General features: G+C 47.6%; 1 protein-coding gene across 1 annotated transcript in view; it reads left to right on the top strand.

Moving 5' to 3' along the window:
- The window catches only part of LOC146813475 (uncharacterized), a 267,150-nt gene that overhangs the window by 91,359 nt on the left and 151,622 nt on the right, over positions 1-24,169 (top strand). The window contains 1 exon segment of the mRNA XM_085615433.1: positions 21,703-21,754. Coding sequence (XP_085471559.1) covers positions 21,703-21,754 — 52 coding nt within the window.

The following is a 24,169-nucleotide window of genomic DNA, read 5'->3' as shown; positions in this document are numbered from 1 at the left end:
AATTTGTCTAGAATTGCAAAATGTAAACCCATTTTTTCAGATGCCTTAATTAACTATAATTGGATGCCGGATGATCTAGATATTGGAGTTTCTGATGTTGTTTCAGATTCTCGGGTGAATGGTGAACCTACCATTTTTCATAATGTTGTTTCTGATACTAATGCTACTTCAACATGTGACATTCCAAACAACTATGATTCTTCTCAAAGTCCTATGTCTTCTTTGAGTGACGAACCTGATTTTCATCGTCATTCGTTGAGGAAGAGGATGGCTCCTTCATGGTTGAAGGATTATATTGTTAGCAACAAATGATCACTTCAACAAATGATTACTTCATAACATACATTGTAGAAACAAGATATATACAACTGTGTTATATTTATTTTCATCTTTTTTTTTCTTTTTTTTAATTAATTTGACAGAAGGGAGATGTGTTGTGTTCTTATTCTCTTGTACATTCTAAATGATGTAACTTTGTGTGGAATTATTCTGTGTCATGTAGAATTCCTTACTGTCATTTAGAATGTATTGTTTCAAGTTAGACAGTTGCTGTCTGCTGATGAAACTGCCAGATGTCGGTTCAACTCCTCGACCTTATTAAAGGATTTTAACTAAATTAATAATACAGTGTCCTTCTTAACACATTTGCAATGCAATGGGTCTCGCATTTACGCGAGTTTAAGCTATTGGCATTTCAAACGCACATAAATGCGAACCCATTGCATTGCAAATGCTTGTTAGATTAGTGAGTAGAAATGCTCCCTTTCAGCCCGCGCCTCAAATTAATTAAGTAAACAAGCGCGGCCGCTTAAGTGAAAGCGGACCGCACTGCAAATAAAATAAAAAATTGTGCTTACCGACTTATAAAGGAGACCATGCAACGCCACAAGTAAAAGATCCAGTCCTCATGGGAGGTAACAAATGGTGACAGGGCGGTAACAAGGAGGGACTAACAAGCCTCATTATCAATCGGAAACCAGCATTTACCAAGGACAATGACAACAGCCAATCAAAATTTTGGGCGGAGAGAAGGCAAGGCTTCCACAGCATACTCGACTACTGCATGCCATGCAGAGCGAGCAGCGCATCCGCCCTGCCGCTAGGCTCGAGTACCTAAAAAAGGAATAATGAATAACCAGCTGGGAAGGTATTGTAGTATAATGATATGGTCACGCAATGTTGAAGTAAAAAGTATCCTTTATTCTCAACTCTGATTCAGCAGGGATACAAAGCACAACCCATAATGTCCAGGCTTAAACATCAACTGCCACCCCGAGAACCCAAATACCAAAACATTCTACATACCTCATAGTGACACCATCATATTCCACAAAAGAACATAGCAACACCACGCATCCCCAACACAACACCAACATCAAGAGCCACACCTGGCCACCAATAAAAAGATTTCACTCTCTTCTTCGCCCTCACAATTCCAAAATGTCCCTCATGACACAAATCCATCATTTTCTCTCTCAAACCCTTTCCCCTCCCCTTACCACTGAATCACATTCCACTCCCAACTCACTCTGTATTTCCCCAAAACTTCTCATCTCACTTTTGTCAGGCTTCTCAACATCCAAACCCTTTAAAATAGATTCTTTCACTTTTTGCAACAAATCATCCTTTGCATACTCGCCTTTCCACTCCTCATTACCAATCGAATCCAACCCCTCATCATCTGTAAACGCAATTTAGTAATCATCCCACACACTTTTCTGAACCTCCTTAATGGGTAATGGCATGCGACTCAAACAGTCCGCCCCTTTGTTCTGCACACCAGGCACATACTTTAAAAAAAAAAAATTATTTATTAAATTTTGCAATCACATAAAACAATACAAATAGTATCAATTATGACTAAAGGAAAGAGAACGTTAAGAAAAGGAAAAAAAACAAATAAACAAAAACCAATCACAGTATACATACATGCTTGACCCAGAGACATTCCATGCGTAATGCACAGTATCGCAGGACTTTACAGTAAGAGGTGATGTGCAATACAGGGAGACAATCACAATCATCGTTAATAAGCAATGATAACATCCTAGGGAAACCATGTGTAAAGACAGGTCCATAGAGGGATCCACAAAAACCTGAACTTTGGTGCATTACCACGAGCTACCACTCAATAACAATACCCATGAGGAAGACCAGCGGCGTACCCCCGCCACCCCCCGCTCGGCCCACTCAGGGAGAGAGAGAAGGGAGCTCCGGGAAAACCAATTATGTCTTATTAGCCAAATATTCTTGATATAAACTCCAGAAATTCTTGGGACGGTTCTGGGGAGGGAGCAGGTTACTATATAATTCGGTTTGTGTATTGCAATATAACATATCTCGTGACCATTGTACTATGGTGGGGGGGCCTCTGGCCCAGTGCATCGCCACCACCCGCTTGGCCAACAGTAGCCCCATGTCAACTGACCGCCTAATATTTTTGCGAATGTGCTTGGAGTAGCCAAGCAGCACCAGCAGCTGGTCCGTGTCTAGGATCTCTCCCATAATCTCACTAAGTTTCTGGAAGATGACCGTCCAGTAACTGGCCACCTCAGGGCACAACCAGGCCATATGAAAGAACACTGCGGGGTCACAACCACACCTCTCACACCTCGCAGAGTCACAGAGCCCATATTTATGAAGCCGGAACGGTGTGTAATATACTTAATTGATAAATTTAAAATGTATAAGGTGGTGCCGGCCATTTAGGGGGATACGTTTTGTGGCTTTGCAGCAGTAGCACTATGTGGCGTCATTCAGCACTCTATCTAAATCAGTCTGCCAGTTGAGTCTGGCTTTAGTGAATTGGTGCCTCCGATAATCCTGGGTGTTGGACCGGACGTCCTTGGGGTAGCTTGGCTCAGGCAGAAAGGCTTTTTCTCCAAAATTGCATGTCGTGCTTGCATCACACCCAACTCACACTTCAGCGCTTCACCACTCAAAAATGACGCTACACCGAAACAGTGGAAAGGTTTAGAAAATAAGTTTTATCTTTCCTTTTTAAATGCGCTCAATTTACGTTATCCATCACATTTCAGGGTCAAATATTTCATGGTATTCAGAACAACAGTACAATTCCTTTCTTTACTCCAGTATAGCAAATACGTAAATACTATCAGGTGTCTCAATCCAGCGCCTAGATTCTAGTATGCCAAACTAAATCCCCACATATATCGCCCCACGTAACATTTTCTTAGTACAGAACTGCAGATGGCCAACATGCCCACATGTGGATCTTCAGTCAGTTGATTACACTAGACGCTTTACTTCCTGAATCTTAGTCTATCGCATATGATCAATCTTAAACATTAGGCGCTATACTGGTGATTTATTTGGTTGCTGGGAATCAAGCTGTTACATTTGAGCATTGCACCTGAAGCTTTTCAGTAACTGGTAGTCAAACTAATCCATTTGAGCATTACCCATAAACCTTCCCTGTTACTGGGAACCAGACTAATACATTTGAACCTTACTTCTAGCTCTATTCTGGGAGTTCCCAATATATTTACTACAGCCTCGCAAGTGTGTACCTCATGGCACTGGTAATTTCTTTTACCCTAGTATCTGGCATTAAGTTCATAAACCCCCGTGCATTTCCTCCCTTCTGATTATACCCAGCTTACTGTCAACCTCGTAGTCCTCCTCACGGGAAGGTCGGCAGAGCCTGAGTCGAGTTCCCACTTTCCTCGGGACAGACGGGCTCACTGTGCTGACACGGGGAGATCTCTGCAACCAAGGGGGGCGGAAATGGGGCACACCCACCGACCACCTCCCCCAAGGACTTCCCGGCTTGTGAGTCTCGCCACGGGAGGAAACCTCGCTCTCCTGTTCCAATTAACACTGGAGCAGAGTCGTTCCTGGTCCCTACTCGGTTCCGTAGGCCAGGCGCGGTCCTGTTCCCCCTCCGCAGCAGCTGGGAGGCGCGCCGCAGCCGCCTGAAGCAACGCGGCGTGCAGAGGCGCGGCCTCCTCCTACTACCGGCAACAGGGGGGCGGCGCTTCGGCGTCGGCTCCTGTCACAAGCTACTGGTGAAACGGCTTCAAGGCCTCAAGACCCTCACTTCCTAGCGGCATCTCTCCTCAGCTGCTCAGACGCGTCACTCCTTCCCCGGCCCACACCAGGGAGCCCGTCCCTCTCAACAGACCACCCGGTTCACAACAGACCACTCCCCCGTGATATTAGGCGATCTCTCAATCTCGGGGTTGCGGCTGTGATTTTCGACCACAGCGCTCCTCAGGGGCAAAGCACAGGCACGCAGAGACCCGGCCAGTGGTGGTGAGTCTACCACGCGTGGTGCTTCTTCTTCTACAGTGCAGGGGCCACGGTGGTGATCTTGGGTACCGGGCGCTATCCGCCACAGCACCGAGCGGCACATCCAGTTCCTGGGGCACACAGCGCCTTGCGGAATCAGCCCTGGGGAGCACTATCAGGTAGTAGGGCTACCCAGCGCTTCGCTGGCACAGCGCTGGGGGACAGTTGTAAGTTCTGGCAATATAGCGCTTAGCTGGCACAGCGCTTCCCAGTTCCTCAAGGGGGGGGGGCTGAAATTAAGGGTGCAAGGTACGCACCGGAACGGACAAGTAAGCCAATCACTTGTTTGTTACTTGGGCACAGTCACCTCCTGAACCGCCAAGAACGGTGGTTGGTCGTTTGGCCTGTATGTTTTCAAAGTCTCAGGCAACAACAGGGATGAGGGAGGTGTAGTCCAGGACGGTGGCTCCTCACCTGGTCTTCCTTCCGGGATTCTGACTAAACAGAAGCCTCTAATATAGAGATGATTCCACAAATCAGTGGCTGGAGTCAGGGACAGGTCAAGAGGTCGAGGGTGGTATCAGCTGATGAGGGAAGTCACGCAGACCCTAAGACCTGTCAATTCCCTCTCTAGCGCAGCCACCTCCCCACTCAGGTGCCTTACTCCTGTCTACCTCACAGCTCATCTACCTCCTAAAATGGCCGACCCCCCTTCACCTCTATTTATAACCTGGGGCCTGACTGGCCAGAGTGGTCCGGAAGGTTCCGGAACCTCTCATGGCAGTCTATGGCCCAGGCTCTGAGGCAACAGTTGGGACCACCATTTTGTGAAACCACTCTCCCCCTTCCTCCATTTTTTAGTGAAGCACCTTGCGCCTCTCCCTCAGATAGTGAGAATGGGGCGCCCAGAGCCTCTACATCAACACCAAAAAGAAGTTAGTGGACAGGGAAAAAAAATGAGGGGGTAAAGGGAAGAAAATAAAATGAGGCGGGAGCAGCCAAAGGGCTGGCAGGTCTAACACGCGTCCCCCCCAGCTGAAAGTGGGGAGAGCTACCCAATCCCTTGGGAGTTCTCTTCACTAAGGCGGAAATACCTGGAGAGACCGTCAGCATTGGCGTGGTCCACCCCTGGGCGATGTTCCACCCTAAAGTCCATTACCTGTAGGGAGATGGACCACCGCAATAACTTGGGATTCTCGCCCCTCATTTGCATCAGCCACCTGAGGGGCCGGTGGTCGGTCTGAACTAGGAAGTGCGAGCCAAACAGGTATGGCCGCAGCTTCTTCAGAGCCCACACCACCGCAAAAGCCTCCCTCTCAATCGCACTCCACCTCTGTTCCCGGGGAAGTAGTCTCCTAGACAGGAAAACCACAGGTTGATCCAGACCCTCCTCATTGAGTTGCGACAGCACTGCCCCGATGCCATGCTCCGACGCATCCGTTTGGACGATGAACTCCCTGGAGAAGTCAGGGGCCCTGAGGACAGGTGCCGCACACATTGCCTGTTTCAAGGTGTCAAAGGCTTGTTGACACCCCTCGGTCCAGATTACCCGTCGAGGATGCTTTTTAGAAGTGAGCTCAGTCAAGGGAGTAACGTGTCACAGTCCCCTGGGATCCTCTCCTCAGGATGACGCCGATGCTATGTATGGGTCCACCACCCATCCGTCCCCAGTCCGGTGTATGTGTAACACCCGCGGACTCAGAAGACAGGTGGGTGAGGGAAGGAAGGGTAGGAACAACTGGGAGAGAGACCTGCAAGAAAGAAGGAGATGGATTAACCCAAGGCGGACCCTCTTGTCCCAGCCACCACCCCTGGCCTGACTTTCCCAGTACCTGCAGTTCCTTCCTCCCTCCGTCTGGTTCCCCGGGAAGGCCTAGGCCCAGTTGAAGTCACTGGGCAATGTCTTAGGTGGGGAGAAAGCGGTTGGGTTTCAGGACGCCCTCCTCCTGTATTATCCCGTTGCGTCACGGGTAGGTGAAGAGAGAGAGCGATTGTACTCCCGAAGAGCCAGGGACAAGTCGAGGAGGCGCTACTACTCTACGCCCTGGAAATCCTGGGGCGGAGGAGCGCCAGAAGTCAGAAGGGGTCCCCTCCCGTACCAAGCACGGAGAGACCGGGTAACCACGAAGCTAGTGTGACCGGCACTGCTACGTCACGCCCGGAATCCTTGGGCGGAGGAGCGCCGGGATGGCAGGTACGGTCCCCCGTCTGGGGGTGTTGTGTTGAACGGAGAGGCCAACTTGGTCGAGTGTTGCAAGGGAGGAATGAGAGGGGGAGGCAACACGGTACCACGGGTCGAGGGCGAAGTGTAGGTGGTCTAGGAAGGAGCGCGCACCTCATTCACGCTGCCGGTGATAGCGTCCCTGTTCTCCAAAAGAATCCTCGGGTCTCCCTTCGAGGTCACAGAGCAGGATCGCAAAAGCTGGGGCCACGGAGAACGAAGCAATCCGAGGATCGCTACAGAGCCGTTGATCGGGAGCAAGACGTCGGGAATCATTGGCCCCGCCTCCCAGGTCGTCACGCGCTTTATCCGCTTCCGGGGGTTACAGGAGGTCCCGTGCTGCGGGTGAGCGCATTGGCTCCTGGGACTTGGAGTTCGTTTCTTCGTGGAAGCGCGCCGCCGCGCGCCGGATCATGACATCACGATAGTTCCATATCCCTGGACGAAGCGTCGGTAGTAGCCAGTGAGGCCCAGAAAGGCTCGGACCTCCGTCTGGGTCTTGGGGGGTTCCCAGGCCATGATGGTTTTAATCTTGGCCTGGAGGGGTTGCACCTTGCCCCGACCCACCAAGTGACCGAGGTACACTACCGGCCCCTGCCCGATCTGGCACTTACTGGCCTTGATCGTCAGACCCGCCTGCTGCAAAGCCTGAAGGACAGCCTGAAGGTGACACAAATGATCCTCCCAGCTGCTGCTGAAGACAGCGATGTCATCCAGGTACGCAACCGAAAAGGCCTCCATCCCGGAGAGGACCTGGTTCACCAGCCGCTGAAAAGTGGCAGGGGCGTTCTTGAGCCCAAAGGGCATCACACAGAACTAGTAGTGACCCTCAGGTGTGGAGAAGGCTGACCTTTCCTTTGCTCCATCTGTCAGGGAGATCTGCCAGTACCCGGATGTAAGGTCAAAGGTACTCAGATATTGGTCAGCTCCCAACCGGTCAATGAGCTCATCCGCCCTCGGGATAGGATGAGCATCGGTCTTTGTCACAGAGTTCAGTCCCCTGTAATCCACACAGAACCGGAGTTCTGGGGTAGTGCCCGGCGGGGCAGCTTTGGGTACCAGTACCACCGGACTGGACCAGGGACTGCTTGACGGTTCAATTACTCCCAGCTCTAGCATCTTGGTGACTTCTCCATGGATGCTAGCCTTCACTTTATCCGATAAACGGTAGGACTTGGACTTCACAGGTGGGCTGTCCCCTGTGTCCACATCATGGGTACACAGATGAGTCCTTCCCGGGATAAGTGAGAACAAGGAAGCATACTGCTCCAAAACCTGGCGGCAGTCCCTCCGCTGTTCGGGAGTTAGGGATGGTGAAAGGATCACTCCCTCCACCGATCCATCCTTTTCCTGGGACGCAAAAAGATCAGGAAGAGGTTCACTGTCCTCCTCCTCTGATCCATCAGTCACCATCATCAAAGTGACCTCTGGTCTCTCTTGGTGGGGTTTCAGGCGGTTGACATGGAGCACTCAATGGGGCTGCCTGGGGGTCTTAAGGTCCACCACATAGGTGACCTTGCCCTTCTTCTCAATCAACTCAAAGGGGCCTGACCAGCGATCCTGGAGGGCGCTAAGCTATCCAGGCTCCATAACCCACACCTTCTGGCCAGGCTCCAGCTCCACCGGATGAGCATTTCGGTCATACCATTCCTTCATGACCGTCTGGCTGGCTTCTAGATTTTCGGAAGCCTGCTTCCACAACCGAGCCATTTGGCTACGAAAGGCCAGCATATAGCTCACCACATCCAGGGGAAGTTTTCTGGGAGTCCTTTCCCATCCATCCTTCACCAGGCTGAGGGGTCCACGCACAGGGGGTCCGTACAACAGCTCGAAGGGGCTGAAGCCCACTCCCCTCTGTGGTACCTCCCTGTAGGAAAACAGCAAACAAGGTAGGAGGACGTCCCATTTCCTCCGCAGGCTCTCGGGCAGACTCCTGATCATGCCCTTTAAGGTTTTGTTAAACCTTTCCACCAGACCATTGGTCTGGGGGTGATAAGGGGTGGAGAACCGGTAAGTGACTCCACACTCTTTCCACATAGCCCGCATATATGCCGACATGAAGTTAGTATCTCTGTCCGACACAACTTCCTTGGGGAATCCCATCCGGGTGAAAATCCCCATCAGAGCCCGTGCCACCGCAGGTGCAGTAATGGTCCTCAGAGGGATAGCCTCTGGGTACCGGGTGGCATGATCCACCAGAACCAGGATGAACCTGTGACCGGCAGACGTTGGTGGATCTAATGGCCCAACAATGTCGATGCCCACCCTCTCAAAGGGGATGCCAACGACAGGCAGTGGTTCCAGGGGAGCCTTCAGCTTCACCCCTGTTTTCCCACTAGCTTGGCAGGTTACACACGTCCTACAAAAAGTGTCGGACGTAATCCTCATCTGAGGCCAGTAGAAATGAGGGACAAGCCGAGCAAAAGTCTTGTCCTGTCCCAAGTGTCCTGCCAAGGGTATTTCGTGAGCCAGACCTAAAAGAAAGGCTCGGTAACGCTGGGGAACCACCAAGGCCCGGGAGGATCCATGCACCGGAGCCTTGGGTTCGCTATAGAGGAGACCATCTTCCCAATATATGTGGAAGTTCCCCGAATCGTTACCCGCTGCCTGGGCCTCGGCCTGCCGCCGCAAACCCTCAAGGGTAGGACACTCTTTCTGGGCCCGACATAACTCTTCCCTAGTAGGTCCTCCCTCCACCTGCCATTCCGCAGGGGTAGGTAAGCCCTCCAGGGAAGTCACCTCCCCTCTGTAGACTCCGGGACCACTTCAGTTGCCCCATCCACCTTCTGGGGTGCAGATGCCGGGGCCGGCTTTCCCTGTTCCCGTTTACCCCTCTTGGCAGCTGGTTGGGCCTTTGTCCCAGGCTCCAACCTCTGTGAACACCCTCTTCGGGCAGTCACGGACCGTGTGCTGGCACAAGTCCACTCGGGTGTTCCCAACATTTCCATGTGGGCCTTGAACTCGACCTCCTTCCATGCCGTATGTTCAAGGTAATTTCCCAACAGACAGTCGACCGGCATGGCAGGGCTAACCGCAACCCGTAGAGGACCTGCAACCCCTCCCCACTCAAAGGGAACCTGGGCCACCGGATAGTGACCCTCTCGGTTGTCAGCCATCACAACCGGGTGGACTACGTTGGGAACCACCTGCTCTGGGGACACCAGCTGACTCCTTACCATAGTCATGCTGGCTCCTGTGTCCCTCAGAGCCTCCACCCTCTGGGCATTGATGGTGACCCATTGCCTGTACTTAGTAGTATTTGAGGGCACCTGGATCTTAGGAACCATCTCACAATCCCCTAGGGACACTAATGTTAGCCCTGCCCACTCACCTCCCTTATCTAGGGGCAACTCCTCCCCGAGCACTACGCTCGCCACCCCAGGGGTCTTTCCTTCAATGGGAGGGTGTGGTCTCTTGGGACACTTGGCATCCCCCTTGTAGTGCCCAATCTCACCACACTCATAACAACGGACAACCCTAGGCTGCTGACCACGGTCAGGATAAGGGGGTTTGTGGGGGCCGACCTTAGGAGGGAATCCTAATCCCCTTCCTTGCGAACTCTTTTGGGGGCCTTTAGAGAACTCCTTCTTTTTGTCTCCCCCGTCTTTCTTCTGGGGGGCGCCCTGACCAGCCCCCTGGAAATTCCCTCCAGTCCCTTTTGAGGATACCCGGGTACTTGCCCAGATATCCGCCTCCTCTGCAAGCTTCCTAGGATTAGTTAGCTTGCTGTCCACCAGGTGTTGACGCAACTCCGGAAAACTTTTCTCGAGGAGGTGCTCCCTTAAAATCAGGTTATACAACCCCTCGTAGTCTTTCACCTCACTGCCCTGTACCCAGCCCTCCAAGGCCTTCTTGGCGTAGTCCAGGAAGTCCACCCAATTGTGGGTGGCCAGCTTTTGACTACCCCGAAATCTCTGCCTATATTTCTCAGGGGTCAGCCCAAACTTTCTAATCAAGGCGACCTTCATGGTGGGGTAGTTGGTCTGCTCTCGCTGTTCCAAAGCTAAAAGGGCGTCCCTCCCCACCGGAGGCATATACCTATATAGACCACCCCCCCACTGAACTTCGGGGATCCCATGGGCACGTAAGGAGACCTCATAGGCAGCCAACCATTTAGCAATGTCATCCCCGACACCGTAACTTGCGACTACATCCTTTGGCAGATAGGGTCTGGGCTCCCTGGTGATCTCTCTGTGTACGCTGCCACCAACGGGACTGCTGGGGGTTCCAAACTGTAGGGCCTTGAGATCTAATTCCTTCAAATGGAGCTCATGGAGGAACCTCCGCTCCTCCCTCTCCTTCTCCAAGCGAGCTAAATCCATTTTGAATTGTCTCTCCTCCCTCCTGTCGACTAAATCAGCTGAAGACAGGCTTCCCACCGAAGCGTTACTACCAGCTCTTGAAGGGGCACTAGGTCCTACATCTATATTGCCGCTCTCAGGGTGGAAAAGTGATTCTGTCCCTTCTGTGGTGTCCGGTCCTGGCCCCTCCTCCTCCCGTTTTCCGCTAGGGTGGGCCATAACCCAGGCTCTCAAGCTAGTTTGGAGTACTATTTTCTTTGCCCCCTGCTTGAAAAATACCCCCCTCTTCCTGGCAGAATTCCTTTAGCTGGGTTTACGGAATACTCTTCCAACCTACCCAACTCAAACTCCATCCTGCCAGGTGGGCCCCAACACTGCGGAAAAGAACTTCACGTTAGGAGACCCTTCCTTTTAAAAGAAGTCACACCACAGGACAGAACAATTTCAAAAAATTCCAATCAGGGAGACCACCTGGAGAAAACTCCAATAAAAAAAACAACAATCAGGTGTAGGGTGTGGCGCACGCTAAACTGCTACTGGATGGATGCAAGCACAGACACAGGATCCCACCGCTGAACACCAACTTGTTGGACCTGACGTCCTTGGGGTAGCTTGGCTCAGGCAGAAAGGCTTTTTCTCCAAAATTGCATGTCGTGCTTGCATCACACCCAACTCACACTTCAGCGCTTCACCACTCAAAAATGACGCTACACCGAAACAGTGGAAAGGTTTAGAAAAGAAGTTTTATCTTTCCTTTTTAAATGCGCTCAATTTACGTTATCCATCACATTTCAGGGTCAAACATTTCATGGTATTCAGAACAACAGTACAATTCCTTTCTTTACTCCAGTATAGCAAATACCTAAATACTATCAGGTGTGTCAATCCAGCGCCTAGATTCTAGTATGCCAAATTAAATCCCCACATATATCGCCCCACGTAGCATTTTCTTAGTACAGAACTTCAGATGGCCAACAGGCCCACATGTGGATCTTCAGTCAGTTGATTACACTAGACGCTTTACTTCCTGAATCTTAGTCTATCGCATATGATAAATCTTAAACATTAGGCGCTATACTGGTGATTTATTTGGTTGCTGGGAATCAAGCTGTTACATTTGAGCATTGCACCTGAAGCTTTTCAGTAACTGGTAGTCAAACTAATCCATTTGAGCACTACCCATAAACCTTCTCTGTTACTGGGAACCAGACTAATACATTTGAACCTTACTTCTAGCTCTATTCTGGGAGTTCCCAATATATTTACTACAGCCTCGCAAATGTGTACCTCATGGCACTGGAAATTTCTTTTACCCTAGTATCTGGCATTAAGTTCATAAACCCCCGTGCATTTCCTCCCTTCTGATTATACCCAGCTTACTGTCAACCTCGTAGTCCTCCTCACGGGAAGGTCGGCGGAGCCTGAGTCGAGTTCCCACTTTCCTCGGGACAGACGGGCTCACTGTGCTGACACGGGGAGATCTCTGCAACCAAGGGGGGCGGAAATGGGGCACACCCACCGACCACCTCCCCCAAGGACTTCCCGGCCTGTGAGTCTCGCCACGGGAGGAAACCTCGCTTTCCCGTTCCAATTAACACTGGCGCAGAGTCGTTCCTGGTCCCTACTCGGTTCCGTAGGCCAGGCGCGGTCCTGTTCCCCCTCCGCAGCAGCTGGGAGGCGCGCCGCAGCCGCCTGAAGCAACGCGGCATGCGGAGGTGCGGCCTCCTCCTACTACCGGCAACAGGGGGGCGGCGCTTCGGCGTCGGCTCCTCTCACGAGTTACTGGTGAAACGGCTTCAAGGCCTCACGACCCTCTCTTCCTAGCGGCGTCTCTCCTCAGCTGCTCAGACGCGTCACTCCCTCGCCGGCCCACACCAGGGAGCCCGTCCCTCTCAACAGACCTCCCGGTTCACAACAGACCACTCCCCCGCGGCGGTGATTTTCGGCCACAGCGCTCCTCAGGGGCAAAGCACAGGCACGCAGAGACCCGGCCAGCGGCGGTGAGTCTACCACGCGTGGTGCTTCTTCTTCTACAGTGCAGGCGCCACGGTGGTGATCTTGGGTACCGGGCGCTATCCGCCACAGCGCCGAGCGGCACATCCAGTTCCTGGGGCACACAGCGCCTTGCGGAATCAGCCCTGGGGAGCACTATCAGGTAGTAGGGCTACCCAGCGCTTCGCTGGCACAGTGCTGGGGGACAGTTGTAAGTTCTGGCAATATAGCGCTTAGCTGGCACAGCGCTTCCCAGTTCCTCAAGGGGGGGGCTGAAATTAAGGGTGCAAGGTACGCACCGGAACTGACAAGTAAGCCAACCACTCGTTTGTTACTTGGGCACAGTCACCTCCTGAACCGTCCAGAACGGTGGTTGGTCGTTTGGCCTGTATGTTTTCAAAGTCTCAGGCAACAACAGGGATGAGGGAGGTGTAGTCCAGGACGGTGGCTCCTCACCTGGTCTTCCTTCCGGGATTCTGACTAAACAGAAGCCTCTAAGATAGAGATGATTCCCCAAATCAGTGGCTGGAGTCAGGGACAGGTCAAGAGGTCGAGGGTGGTATCAGCTGATGAGGGAAGTCACGCAGACCCTAAGACCTGTCAATTCCCTCTCTAGCGCAGCCACCTCCCCACTCAGGTGCCTTACTCCTGTCTACCTCACAGCTCATCTACCTCCTAAAATGGCCGACCCCCCCTTCACCTCTATTTATAACCTGGGGCCTGACTGGCCAGAGTGGTCCGGAAGGTTCCGGAACCTCTCATGGCAGTCTATAGCCCAGGCTCTGAGGCGACAGTTGGGACCACCATTTTGTGAAACCACTCTCCCCCTTCCTCCATTTTTTAGTGAAGCACCTTGCGCCTCTCCCTCAGATAGTGAGAGTGGGGCGCCCAGAGCCTCTACATCAACACCAAAAAGAAGTTAGTGGACAGGGAAAAAAAATGAGGGGGTAAAGGGAAGAAAATAAAATGAGGCGGGAGCAGCCAAAGGGCTGGCAGGTCTAACACTGGGTAAGAGAGTAAATGTTTGAAACCACCTTGCAGGGGGATTCCACTCTTAGCAAAAGAGTAACAGGCACTACTTCCGGAGGCTCGTACAATTTGTCGCCCAACATACTGCGAAGCGCATGCCGCACCCTATAATAGTGGAACATCGTCAGAGGGGCAATTTCTCGCCCATCCGAGATGTCTTCCCATTCCCGCCCAGCTCCGTCCACAAAGAGGTCACCAATTTGAGTAATATCAAGCGCTTGGAGCACTAGTTGCATCTTCGGTTTAATGAGGACCGACAGCCAAGCACACAGCTCAGTAGGGGCTAAATATAATATGGTAGCAGCCTGCTTCTTCAAGATGTTAGACCATGCATGTGTAGTGGTGTTAATAGAGTCCAGCATACCCATGAGTCTGTGAGGGGCACGGAACAGGAATGAAGCCAATGAAGAGGGCGTGGCCACAACCCTCTCTATATGCAAATGAGGTGGGGGAGCTTGCCGGTGCAGCCAATAAAAAGCAAGCATACATTGAGCAGCATAGTAGTAAAGTTCTATCCCACCGGACCCGTGGTTGTTTACCAGCCCAGGAAAGGTGAATCAGAAGTGACTTAATATGCTTAAAAATGGGTGTCGGCCTGGAAAGAACACATGGATTGGTGCATGTTCCGAGAAAAGGTGGTGTATGTGGCGAGGGGTAAGCCTGGGGCATGGGTGAAAGTATGGGGCCCCTGGAACGCCTACCGCGGGGGTATCTGCGCGCCACCACTGCTGCCTGCTGCCTCACCAGCCCCGTCCCCTTAGTTGACTCCTTTCCCCAGCCCCAGGCACAGAGTTCCCCCAGTCCTCGATCTGTTCCCCTTCCCCTCTTTAGACTCCTGTGGATGGTTGGGGTCCCCCATTCGGGGAGCACGTGCTGTTACTTTCGATTGCGGGTTGCCTTGCGGGTGTGGTTTTTTGTGTTGTTTGTATAAAATGAAACCGTATTGTGGGGTCAGAGTGATGTGGCCCACGACGTTGATACCTCCTGATTTTGCTTCTCCGCAACGCCAAGTGTTTTTGAACGTATGTCATATGCTCCTGTCATTCTAGCGGCCGGCCGGAAGGTTGTAGGCCCATACTTGTATATTCTTGAGATTGCAATAAACGGTTTCAAAAAAAAAAAAATGGGAGTAGGAAGTATCATCGGTATGTTGCAGAACGGGAATAGAAACCTGGGAATGACTACCATTTTCATCAAAGAGACTCGGCCCATGAGGGATAAAGGCAAGCCTATCCATCTGCCCACGCCGTCCTCAGGTTTGGCTATAGCCCTATGTGAATGTATGAAAGGCACTCAATATGATGAGAAAAAAATATTCGAATTTTTTTAAGGGGTGCTTCCGTAAAGGGGCTGACTGTCTCAACAGACCCTGGGGATAAATGTGGAATAGTGCAAGTAAAAGAATCTTGCTACGGAGCAACCTACCCTGGGTGCAAATGCAAAATTTAAATCAGTTTACCCTTATATACAATCCTTTTTTGTGGCTGATAATTATCAAAAACAGTTTCATTTCACAAACAATATTTACAGCAGCATGATAGGTTTTTCAAACCAACATTTAATTATTGTTCAAATCACAATAATAATTTGCTCATTACAATTTATACATAGGTCAGAACTTTAGTTATGTTCATGCTTGCCCAATGCATTTCGGGCCGTATAGTGGCCCTTCTTCAGGGGCAGATCTGAAATCAAGATAAAAGTACAACAATAAATCCAATCCTTTCGACTGCATCAGTGCAGACAACGGCTACAACATATCATGAATAAAATATTAGGTACGACAGTACATTACATTTCTTCGTTGTTTCATGTTGATACTGATTATTGCGAATGTGTGATTAAAATCAGAACAAAGTAAATCCTTAAAGAATACCCTTTTAGAACCCAGTCACCCGAAGTGATAATATAATACACACGAACGTGTGTATGTGTGAGAAACCAAAAATAAGCGTACCTGATGACCATGTATTAAACGCACTCTATAGAGCGGGGGAGAAAAAAACACATACTAATCCATAATCCAGGAAAACAACACTATGAACTCAATACAAGCCGATTTGTAAAAAACCTGTTTTGCACTGACCTTGGTGCCTGACAACCTTTCGAAAACCTTTTGAAAGCTGAAACCCGATAACTCGAGCTCGAACAGAGATTTCTAAAAAAAGATCCAATCCGCAAATTACCATCCACGAAATACACATCTATGCAGCTGTAGTTGCTCCAAATGACACATAGAGCGTCCGCTCACCTTTTCAAGACCTCTTCAAAGTAGACGTTACTGTTAACCACAACGAAAACCACGCTCATCTACCGATGCAGTACATCTCATCCGCGTCTACCATATAAGGAACTGTGATCACTGGCAGCGAAAAGGGACTAGACCTTTCTGCTTCAAACTTTAACGCGCGCCATTTTAGAATGGTCTTTCTTGACATAGTCAACCAAACAGTGTAAAAAACCACTATTGTAAAATGCCCACCGGCGTATATTAATAACAAGAACTCCAGACCACACAACCTATAATCGAAAGCCTGATTAAATGTGAAAATAAAAAATGATAAATAAAGAAACTGATAAGAACCAACTCGTTAGTGAACTACAAGTAGAAAACGTGAATAATAGAACAGTGAGGATAAGTGAAGAAAGACGTTCTGATATCAACAGCAGTTTTACGCTAAAAATCAGTCTGTATGTCTCCAAAGGTGTACAATACGTATTTATTTAAAGAAAACATCCTAAATCAACTTTCTCGTTGATCCCTTGGGGATCTTGAGTATTCAGCTTTTTTATCCAATGTGTTGGCATATACAAATGAACAAGCATCAGAAATATACTCCTTGATTCAAGATGTTAAAACGTTCGATGTGCAGGGCAACACTCTACAACAACAGTTAAAACAACTAGAATTTCTTACTAAACGACACCTAAATCAACGTCTTCATGCCTCCACACTTGTGCAATACCATCGCGCCAAAAGAATTCCCAGAGGATTAAGATTATCCATAAAACCAATGCTTTTCAGATTCCATTTGAAAAAAGACTTTATGGATCGATGGTATGCAATACTAAACAAGTGTTCACTCGACCTTATCCTATTGCTGATAGAAGAACTAGCAGTCATTATACAAGAAATAACAGAAGAGATAAAAACCATCCGGACAGACATTGAAACACGTATGGATGTTGAAGATTGGAATAAAGTACTGGCCGAAACGCCAACCCAAAAAGCAGTCTCGCAGTTCATTGGAACTTGTGTAAACACTCCATATCACAACTTAAATTCCAAGTGATAGAGAAAATGGTCCCAACCCCGGGTAAAAATCTAACAAAAACACTTTTACAAAAGGAGATTTTTTGGATAAAAAAGCTGAATACTCAAGATCCCCAAGGGATCAACGAGAAAGTTGATTTAGGATGTTTTCTTTAAATAAATACGTATTGTACACCTTTGGAGACATACAGACTGATTTTTAGCGTAAAACTGCTGTTGATATCAGAACGTCTTTCTTCACTTATCCTCACTGTTCTATTATTCACGTTTTCTACTTGTAGTTCACTAACGAGGTGGTTCTTATCAGTTTCTTTATTTATCATTTTTTATTTTCACATTTAATCAGGCTTTCGATTATAGGTTGTGTGGTCTGGAGTTCTTGTTATTAATATACGCCGGTGGGCATTTTACAATAGTGGTTTTTTACACTGTTTGGTTGACTATGTCAAGAAAGACCATTCTAAAATGGCGCGCGTTAAAGTTTGAAGCAGAAAGGTCTAGTCCCTTTTCGCTGCCAGTGATCACAGTTCCTTATATGGTAGACGCGGATGAGATGTACTGCATCGGTAGATGAGCGTGGTTTTCGTTGTGGTTAACAGTAACGTCTACTTTGAAGAGGTCTTGAAAAGGTGAGCGGACGCTCTATGTGTCATTTGGAGCAACTACAGCTGCATAGATGTGTATTTCGTGGATGGTAATTTGCGGATTGGATCTTTTTTTTAGAAATCTCTGTTCGAGCTCGAGTTATCGGGTTTCAGCTTTCAAAAGGTTTTCGAAAGTTTGTCAGGCACCAAGGTCAGTGCAAAACAGGTTTTTTACAAATCGGCTTGTATTGAGTTCATAGTGTTGTTTTCCTGGATTATGGATTAGTATGTGTTTTTTTCTCCCCCGCTCTATAGAGTGCGTTTAATACATGGTCATCAGGTACGCTTATTTTTGGTTTCTCACACATACACACGTTCGTGTGTATTATATTATAACTTCGGGTGACTGGGTTCTAAAAGGGTATTCTTTAAGGATTTACTTTGTTCTGATTTTAATCACACATTCGCAATAATCAGTATCAACATGAAACAAGGAAGAAATGTAATGTACTGTCGTACCTAATATTTTATTCATGATATGTTGTAGCCGTTGTCTGCACTGATGCAGTCGAAAGGATTGGATTTATTGTTGTACTTTTATCTTGATTTCAGATCTGCCCCTGAAGAAGGGCCACTATACGGCCCGAAATGCATTGGGCAAGCATGAACATAACTAAAGTTCTGACCTATGTATAAATTGTAATGAGCAAATTATTATTGTGATTTGAACAATAATTAAATGTTGGTTTGAAAAACCTATCATGCTGCTGTAAATATTGTTTGTGAAATGAAACTGTTTTTGATAATTATCAGCCACAAAAAAGGATTGTATATAAGGGTAAACTGATTTAAATTTTGCATTTGCACCCAGGGTAGGTTGCTCCGTAGCAAGATTCTTTTACTTGCACTATTCCACATTTATCCCCAGGGTCTGTTGAGACAGTCAGCCCCTTTACGGAAGCACCCCTTAAAAAAATTCGAATATTTTTTTCTCATCATATTGAGTGCCTTTCATACATTCACATAGATTCAAGTATTTTCTGTCCATTTTTGAAAGAGCACCAAATAAAAAAAGTAATGTCTTTTGACACTATCACGGGTCTAACCGATAATCGAGCCAATGTGTTGGCATATACAAATGAACAAGCATCAGAAATATACTCCTTGATTCAAGATGTTAAAACGTTCGATGTGCAGGGCAACACTCTACAACAACAGTTAAAACAACTAGAATTTCTTACTAAACGACAGCTAAATCAACGTCTTCATGCCTCCACACTTGTGCAATACCATCGCGCCAAAAGAATTCCCAGAGGATTAAGATTATCCATAAAACCAATGCTTTTCAGATTCCATTTGAAAAAAGACTTTATGGATCGATGGTATGCAATACTAAACAAGTGTTCACTCGACCTTATCCTATTGCTGATAGAAGAACTAGAAGTCATTATACAAGAAATAACAGAAGAGATAAAAACCATCCGGACAGACATTGAAACACGTATGGATGTTGAAGATTGGAATAAAGTACTGGCCGAAACGCCAACCCAAAAAGCAGTCTCGCAGTTCATTGGAACTTGTGTAAACACTCCATATCACAACTTAAATTCCAAGTGATAGAGAAAATGGTCCCAACCCCGGGTAAAAATCTAACAAAAACACTTTTACAAAAGGAGATTTTTTGGATAAAAAAGCTGAATACTCAAGATCCCCAAGGGATCAACGAGAAAGTTGATTTAGGATGTTTTCTTTAAATAAATACGTATTGTACACCTTTGGAGACATACAGACTGATTTTTTTTGCGTAAAACTGCTGTTGATATCAGAACGTCTTTCTTCACTTATCCTCACTGTTCTATTATTCACGTTTTCTACTTGTAGTTCACTAACGAGGTGGTTCTTATCAGTTTCTTTATTTATCATTTTTTATTTTCACATTTAATCAGGCTTTCGATTATAGGTTGTGTGGTCTGGAGTTCTTGTTATTAATATACGCCGGTGGGCATTTTACAATAGTGGTTTTTTACACTGTTTGGTTGACTATGTCAAGAAAGACCATTCTAAAATGGCGCGCGTTAAAGTTTGAAGCAGAAAGGTCTAGTCCCTTTTCGCTGCCAGTGATCACAGTTCCTTATATGGTAGACGCGGATGAGATGTACTGCATCGGTAGATGAGCGTGGTTTTCGTTGTGGTTAACAGTAACGTCTACTTTGAAGAGGTCTTGAAAAGGTGAGCGGACGCTCTATGTGTCATTTGGAGCAACTACAGCTGCATAGATGTGTATTTCGTGGATGGTAATTTGCGGATTGGATCTTTTTTTAGAAATCTCTGTTCGAGCTCGAGTTATCGGGTTTCAGCTTTCAAAAGGTTTTCGAAAGGTTGTCAGGCACCAAGGTCAGTGCAAAACAGGTTTTTTACAAATCGGCTTGTATTGAGTTCATAGTGTTGTTTTCCTGGATTATGGATTAGTATGTGTTTTTTTCTCCCCCGCTCTATAGAGTGCGTTTAATACATGGTCATCAGGTACGCTTATTTTTGGTTTCTCACACATACACACGTTCGTGTGTATTATATTATCACTTCGGGTGACTGGGTTCTAAAAGGGTATTCTTTAAGGATTTACTTTGTTCTGATTTTAATCACACATTCGCAATAATCAGTATCAACATGAAACAACGAAGAAATGTAATGTACTGTCGTACCTAATATTTTATTCATGATATGTTGTAGCCGTTGTCTGCACTGATGCAGTCGAAAGGATTGGATTTATTGTTGTACTTTTATCTTGATTTCAGATCTCCCCCTGAAGAAGGGCCACTATACGGCCCGAAATGCATTGGGCAAGCATGAACATAACTAAAGTTCTGACCTATGTATAAATTGTAATGAGCAAATTATTATTGTGATTTGAACAATAATTAAATGTTGGTTTGAAAAACCTATCATGCTGCTGTAAATATTGTTTGTGAAATGAAACTGTTTTTGATAATTATCAGCCACAAAAAAGGATTGTATATAAGGGTAAACTGATTTAAATTTTGCATTTGCACCCAGGGTAGGTTGCTCCGTAGCAAGATTCTTTTACTTGCACCATTCCACATTGGCTATAGCCCTGCCATAGTTCTCATTGAACACCACTTCGGAGTTAGTGTGAACCTGTATACCCAGGTAACGCACTGAGTCAGTAGTCCACAATAACGGGAAATCAAACTCAATGGGATCCAAAGCCGACGTGAGAGGGAAAATAGCGGACTTAGTCCAGTTAATACGGAGACGAGAGAACTCACCATAACGCACCACCTCCCTCAGAATTGGGGAGAGGTTAGACTCGGGGTCTCTGATGTAAACCAGGGTGTTGTCTGAATAAGTGGAGATGATTAGGTTGTACCCAGGGAAATGAATCCCGCGGTGGCTATGATACTCCCGTAAAGCACAAGCCAAGTGCTCAGCCACAACCACATAGAGAAGGGGCGACAGTGGACACCTGTCAGAAAACCTTTTCGCCCACTTGCATGGGAGTAGAGTGACATCAGGTCCTGGTGCCCCTCCAAGACTTTTACGCCGCCAAGATTTATACTTGCACATCAAGAAACCCTCAGGGGGGGAAAGGGGTTTGGGACAGAGAAGAGACTGCCAAATCTTCACCAGGTTTTCTCCTTCTTCGGACTCTCGTCCTGCTCTCTCAATCTTCTTTTGACTCACTTGGTGGTACTGTAACATATGTGTTAAAAATACATTACTCCTTCTATTCCTATTCTTAATCTCTTCCTACTCAATACATATAAATTTCTATCAACTACCTACTTTGTTTTTACTTGGCCTCAGCTTGTCTTCTTAAGGAGATGTACTTTTACAATCAAACTTCTATGTGTCATCTATTTCTCTGCAATAGATGATTTCAATATTAAACCTCTGTTGACCTAATTGTGTTGAATCCTTTTATCTTTCTAGTTCTATTCTCACCTCTTTTTAACCTTCGTGAACTCTGTATATTAACCTCTTATCTTGTTGGAATCTTCTCTTCTAATGATGGTATGTCTTTTCTTTCAGAACTAATGAAATTCGTGCTGCTGCTCAATATTGGGATTGAACTACGCTGCAGGTAAGTATTCGAGGGTAACATGAACCTTACACTTTAATTCTGTCTTTTAACCAAGAACTCTTTACTGTAAAACTCACACAAACTGCAGAGTGAAATATCCCTTCTTTCACTAATGTTTTGACTAGAAAATCAAATTCACAACAATGTTTCGATACAGCTCTCTAGTAAATACACTGTTAAGTCACAATGTACCACTCTGCAAAATTCCTGTTCAAAACACTTCAAACACTGGCGCAGTAATAACCAGCGCTTTGAACAGAAACGTGAATTACTCGCACTTGTGTCACAATGTAACCTCGCAAGTTTCTCTTGAGCGCATTCAGCTTCTCCCTCAATGCGCTCTCACCAACTTGCCAGGCTCAACTCGAAAATAAAATAATGAAACATTCTTCCGTTTTTTCTGCTGAAGACCTCTCCAGGATTTGTAGCACCGGAAAATTACTCGACTAAAACAGACTGTAAATGACGCAGCCATGATGCCTCTAACCCTGACTAGATTTTGTGCCGCTCCAAGATATACTGCCTAATCCTCTGGAATCTCAGGTGAAGTGCGAGAGGCAACATTCTGGTACATTCCAATGGGTGCACCTGGGGACAGGGAGATGCATTAGACCGCTGACCTTTTTTGCCTGCCGCCATTTTGGAGCATCTGATTACACTACCTTGCCTCATTTTTCCTACATCGCTAGGGGTCTTTTGAATACAAACATTCATTGGCCTCTTGCTTAACACAGAATTACAGTGGGTTCTGACAACACCCCTGACGAGTGCCCCTAGATATCCTAAAGGGGGATGTGACTATGTTGCCCACCCGGACCCTGGCAGTAGGGGAGTTGTACAGGACAGACACTAAATTGGAAAAAAGGTCTCCTACTCCCATTCGCCTCAGGACTAACATCATACAATCCCACTCAACCGAATCGAAAGCCTTTTCGGCCTCTAAGAAGATTGCAGCTGCTTTGACTTCAAGGTTAGTATGCTGAATAGCCCCAAACACTGTGCAGATTGTGGGTGAGTGTGCGACCCCGAACAAAGCCAACTTGTCCGGAACTGACCAGAGTCGGTACTAATGGAGCCAAACGATTGGCGAGTACTTTAGCAAACAATTTAGTGTCCACATTCAGTAAAGAGAGCGGTCTATACGATGAGCACTCGTCCGAAGGCTGGCCTGGTTTTGGGAGGGTGACCAGCAGAGCCTCCCACATCGATGGCGGCATCACCCCGCTCTCTCCCATCTCCTCGAATAAGTATATCAGATGGGGGACCAGAATATCCCTAAACTCCTTGTAAAAGGCTACAGTGAGGCCATCCTGCCCAGGAGCACTCCCTGTCCGCATAGATTTAGGCGACTCGTGAATTTCCCAGGCCTCGAGTGGCCTCATCAAGTATTCCCTTGCCTGTCTTCGAGCCAGGGGAGCTTGATATATTCCAGGTAGTCTACCGCTCTGTCACCTTCTCTCAATAATTTGGACTGGTATAGCTCAAAGTAATAATCCCTAAATCTATTCGTGATGGCCTCAGGTTCATGTATGAGTTCGCCGGTGCAGATTTCTGTAACTCCAGTTGTCTTCCGTTTACCCTTCAGGATTGCAGCGAGTGTGTCGCCGAGGCGCTCCCCCTTACCGTACGATTTGGCAACGGCATATTTGCCAATAAATTTCACCTCTCTGTCCACAGTTTCATAATACTCTACCAGCGTGTCTCTTAATCCTGCCGTCGCCCGCTCGGTGCCCCCCTCCTGAACCTCTCACTCAAGAGTAGCAAGTTTCTTTTCCTGGGTTACCCGGCTGATTCCTGATAGACCGGAGTACTCCTGAGTGCTTAGACATAGCAATCCCCCTTAGATATACTTTAAAAGCTTCCCATGGCGTGGAGAATAGTCGAACCGAGCCAATATTAGTGTCGAAAAAGACCTCAATGGATTCTGCTATATCTGCCTTATATACGTTATCGAGCAAAGCGTAAAGCGGAAACCGCCAGGTAAAGGGTGCTGGTCGTTTCAACGGTGTATTAAACCATAATTGAACTGGGGAGTGGTCTGAGTATGAGCGTGGGTGAAGTTCGCAATTGCGTATAGCTGCGGTCAGAAGACAAACCAGTAATCTATCCTAGTATACAAGTTATGTGGGGGGAGTTGTGTGTAAATCCCCCCGGTCCTCTATTTCTGGAGTGCCAAACATCAATCATATTAAGCTCTGTCAGAGCATCTTCGACTGCTCTAGCCGCGCTTGACTGCCTCCGCACCAGACTCCCAGAGCAGTCCAGTGCGGGATTGAGGACACAATTAAGACCCCCCAGAACAGTGGAAGGGATGCCCAGTGCCGCAGTGGTATCAGCAAGTCTTTGAAGAATTGCGGGTTATCAAAATTCGGGCAGTACACATTGACAGTTATAAACTCCAACCCCCTCCCTTTG

Source organism: Triturus cristatus, chromosome 7, assembly GCF_964204655.1.
Source record: "Triturus cristatus chromosome 7, aTriCri1.1, whole genome shotgun sequence".
In the NCBI taxonomy this organism is placed as follows: domain Eukaryota; kingdom Metazoa; phylum Chordata; class Amphibia; order Caudata; family Salamandridae; genus Triturus; species Triturus cristatus.
Note: the sequence above shows the minus strand (reverse complement) of the source record. Positions and strands in the feature narration are given on the sequence as shown.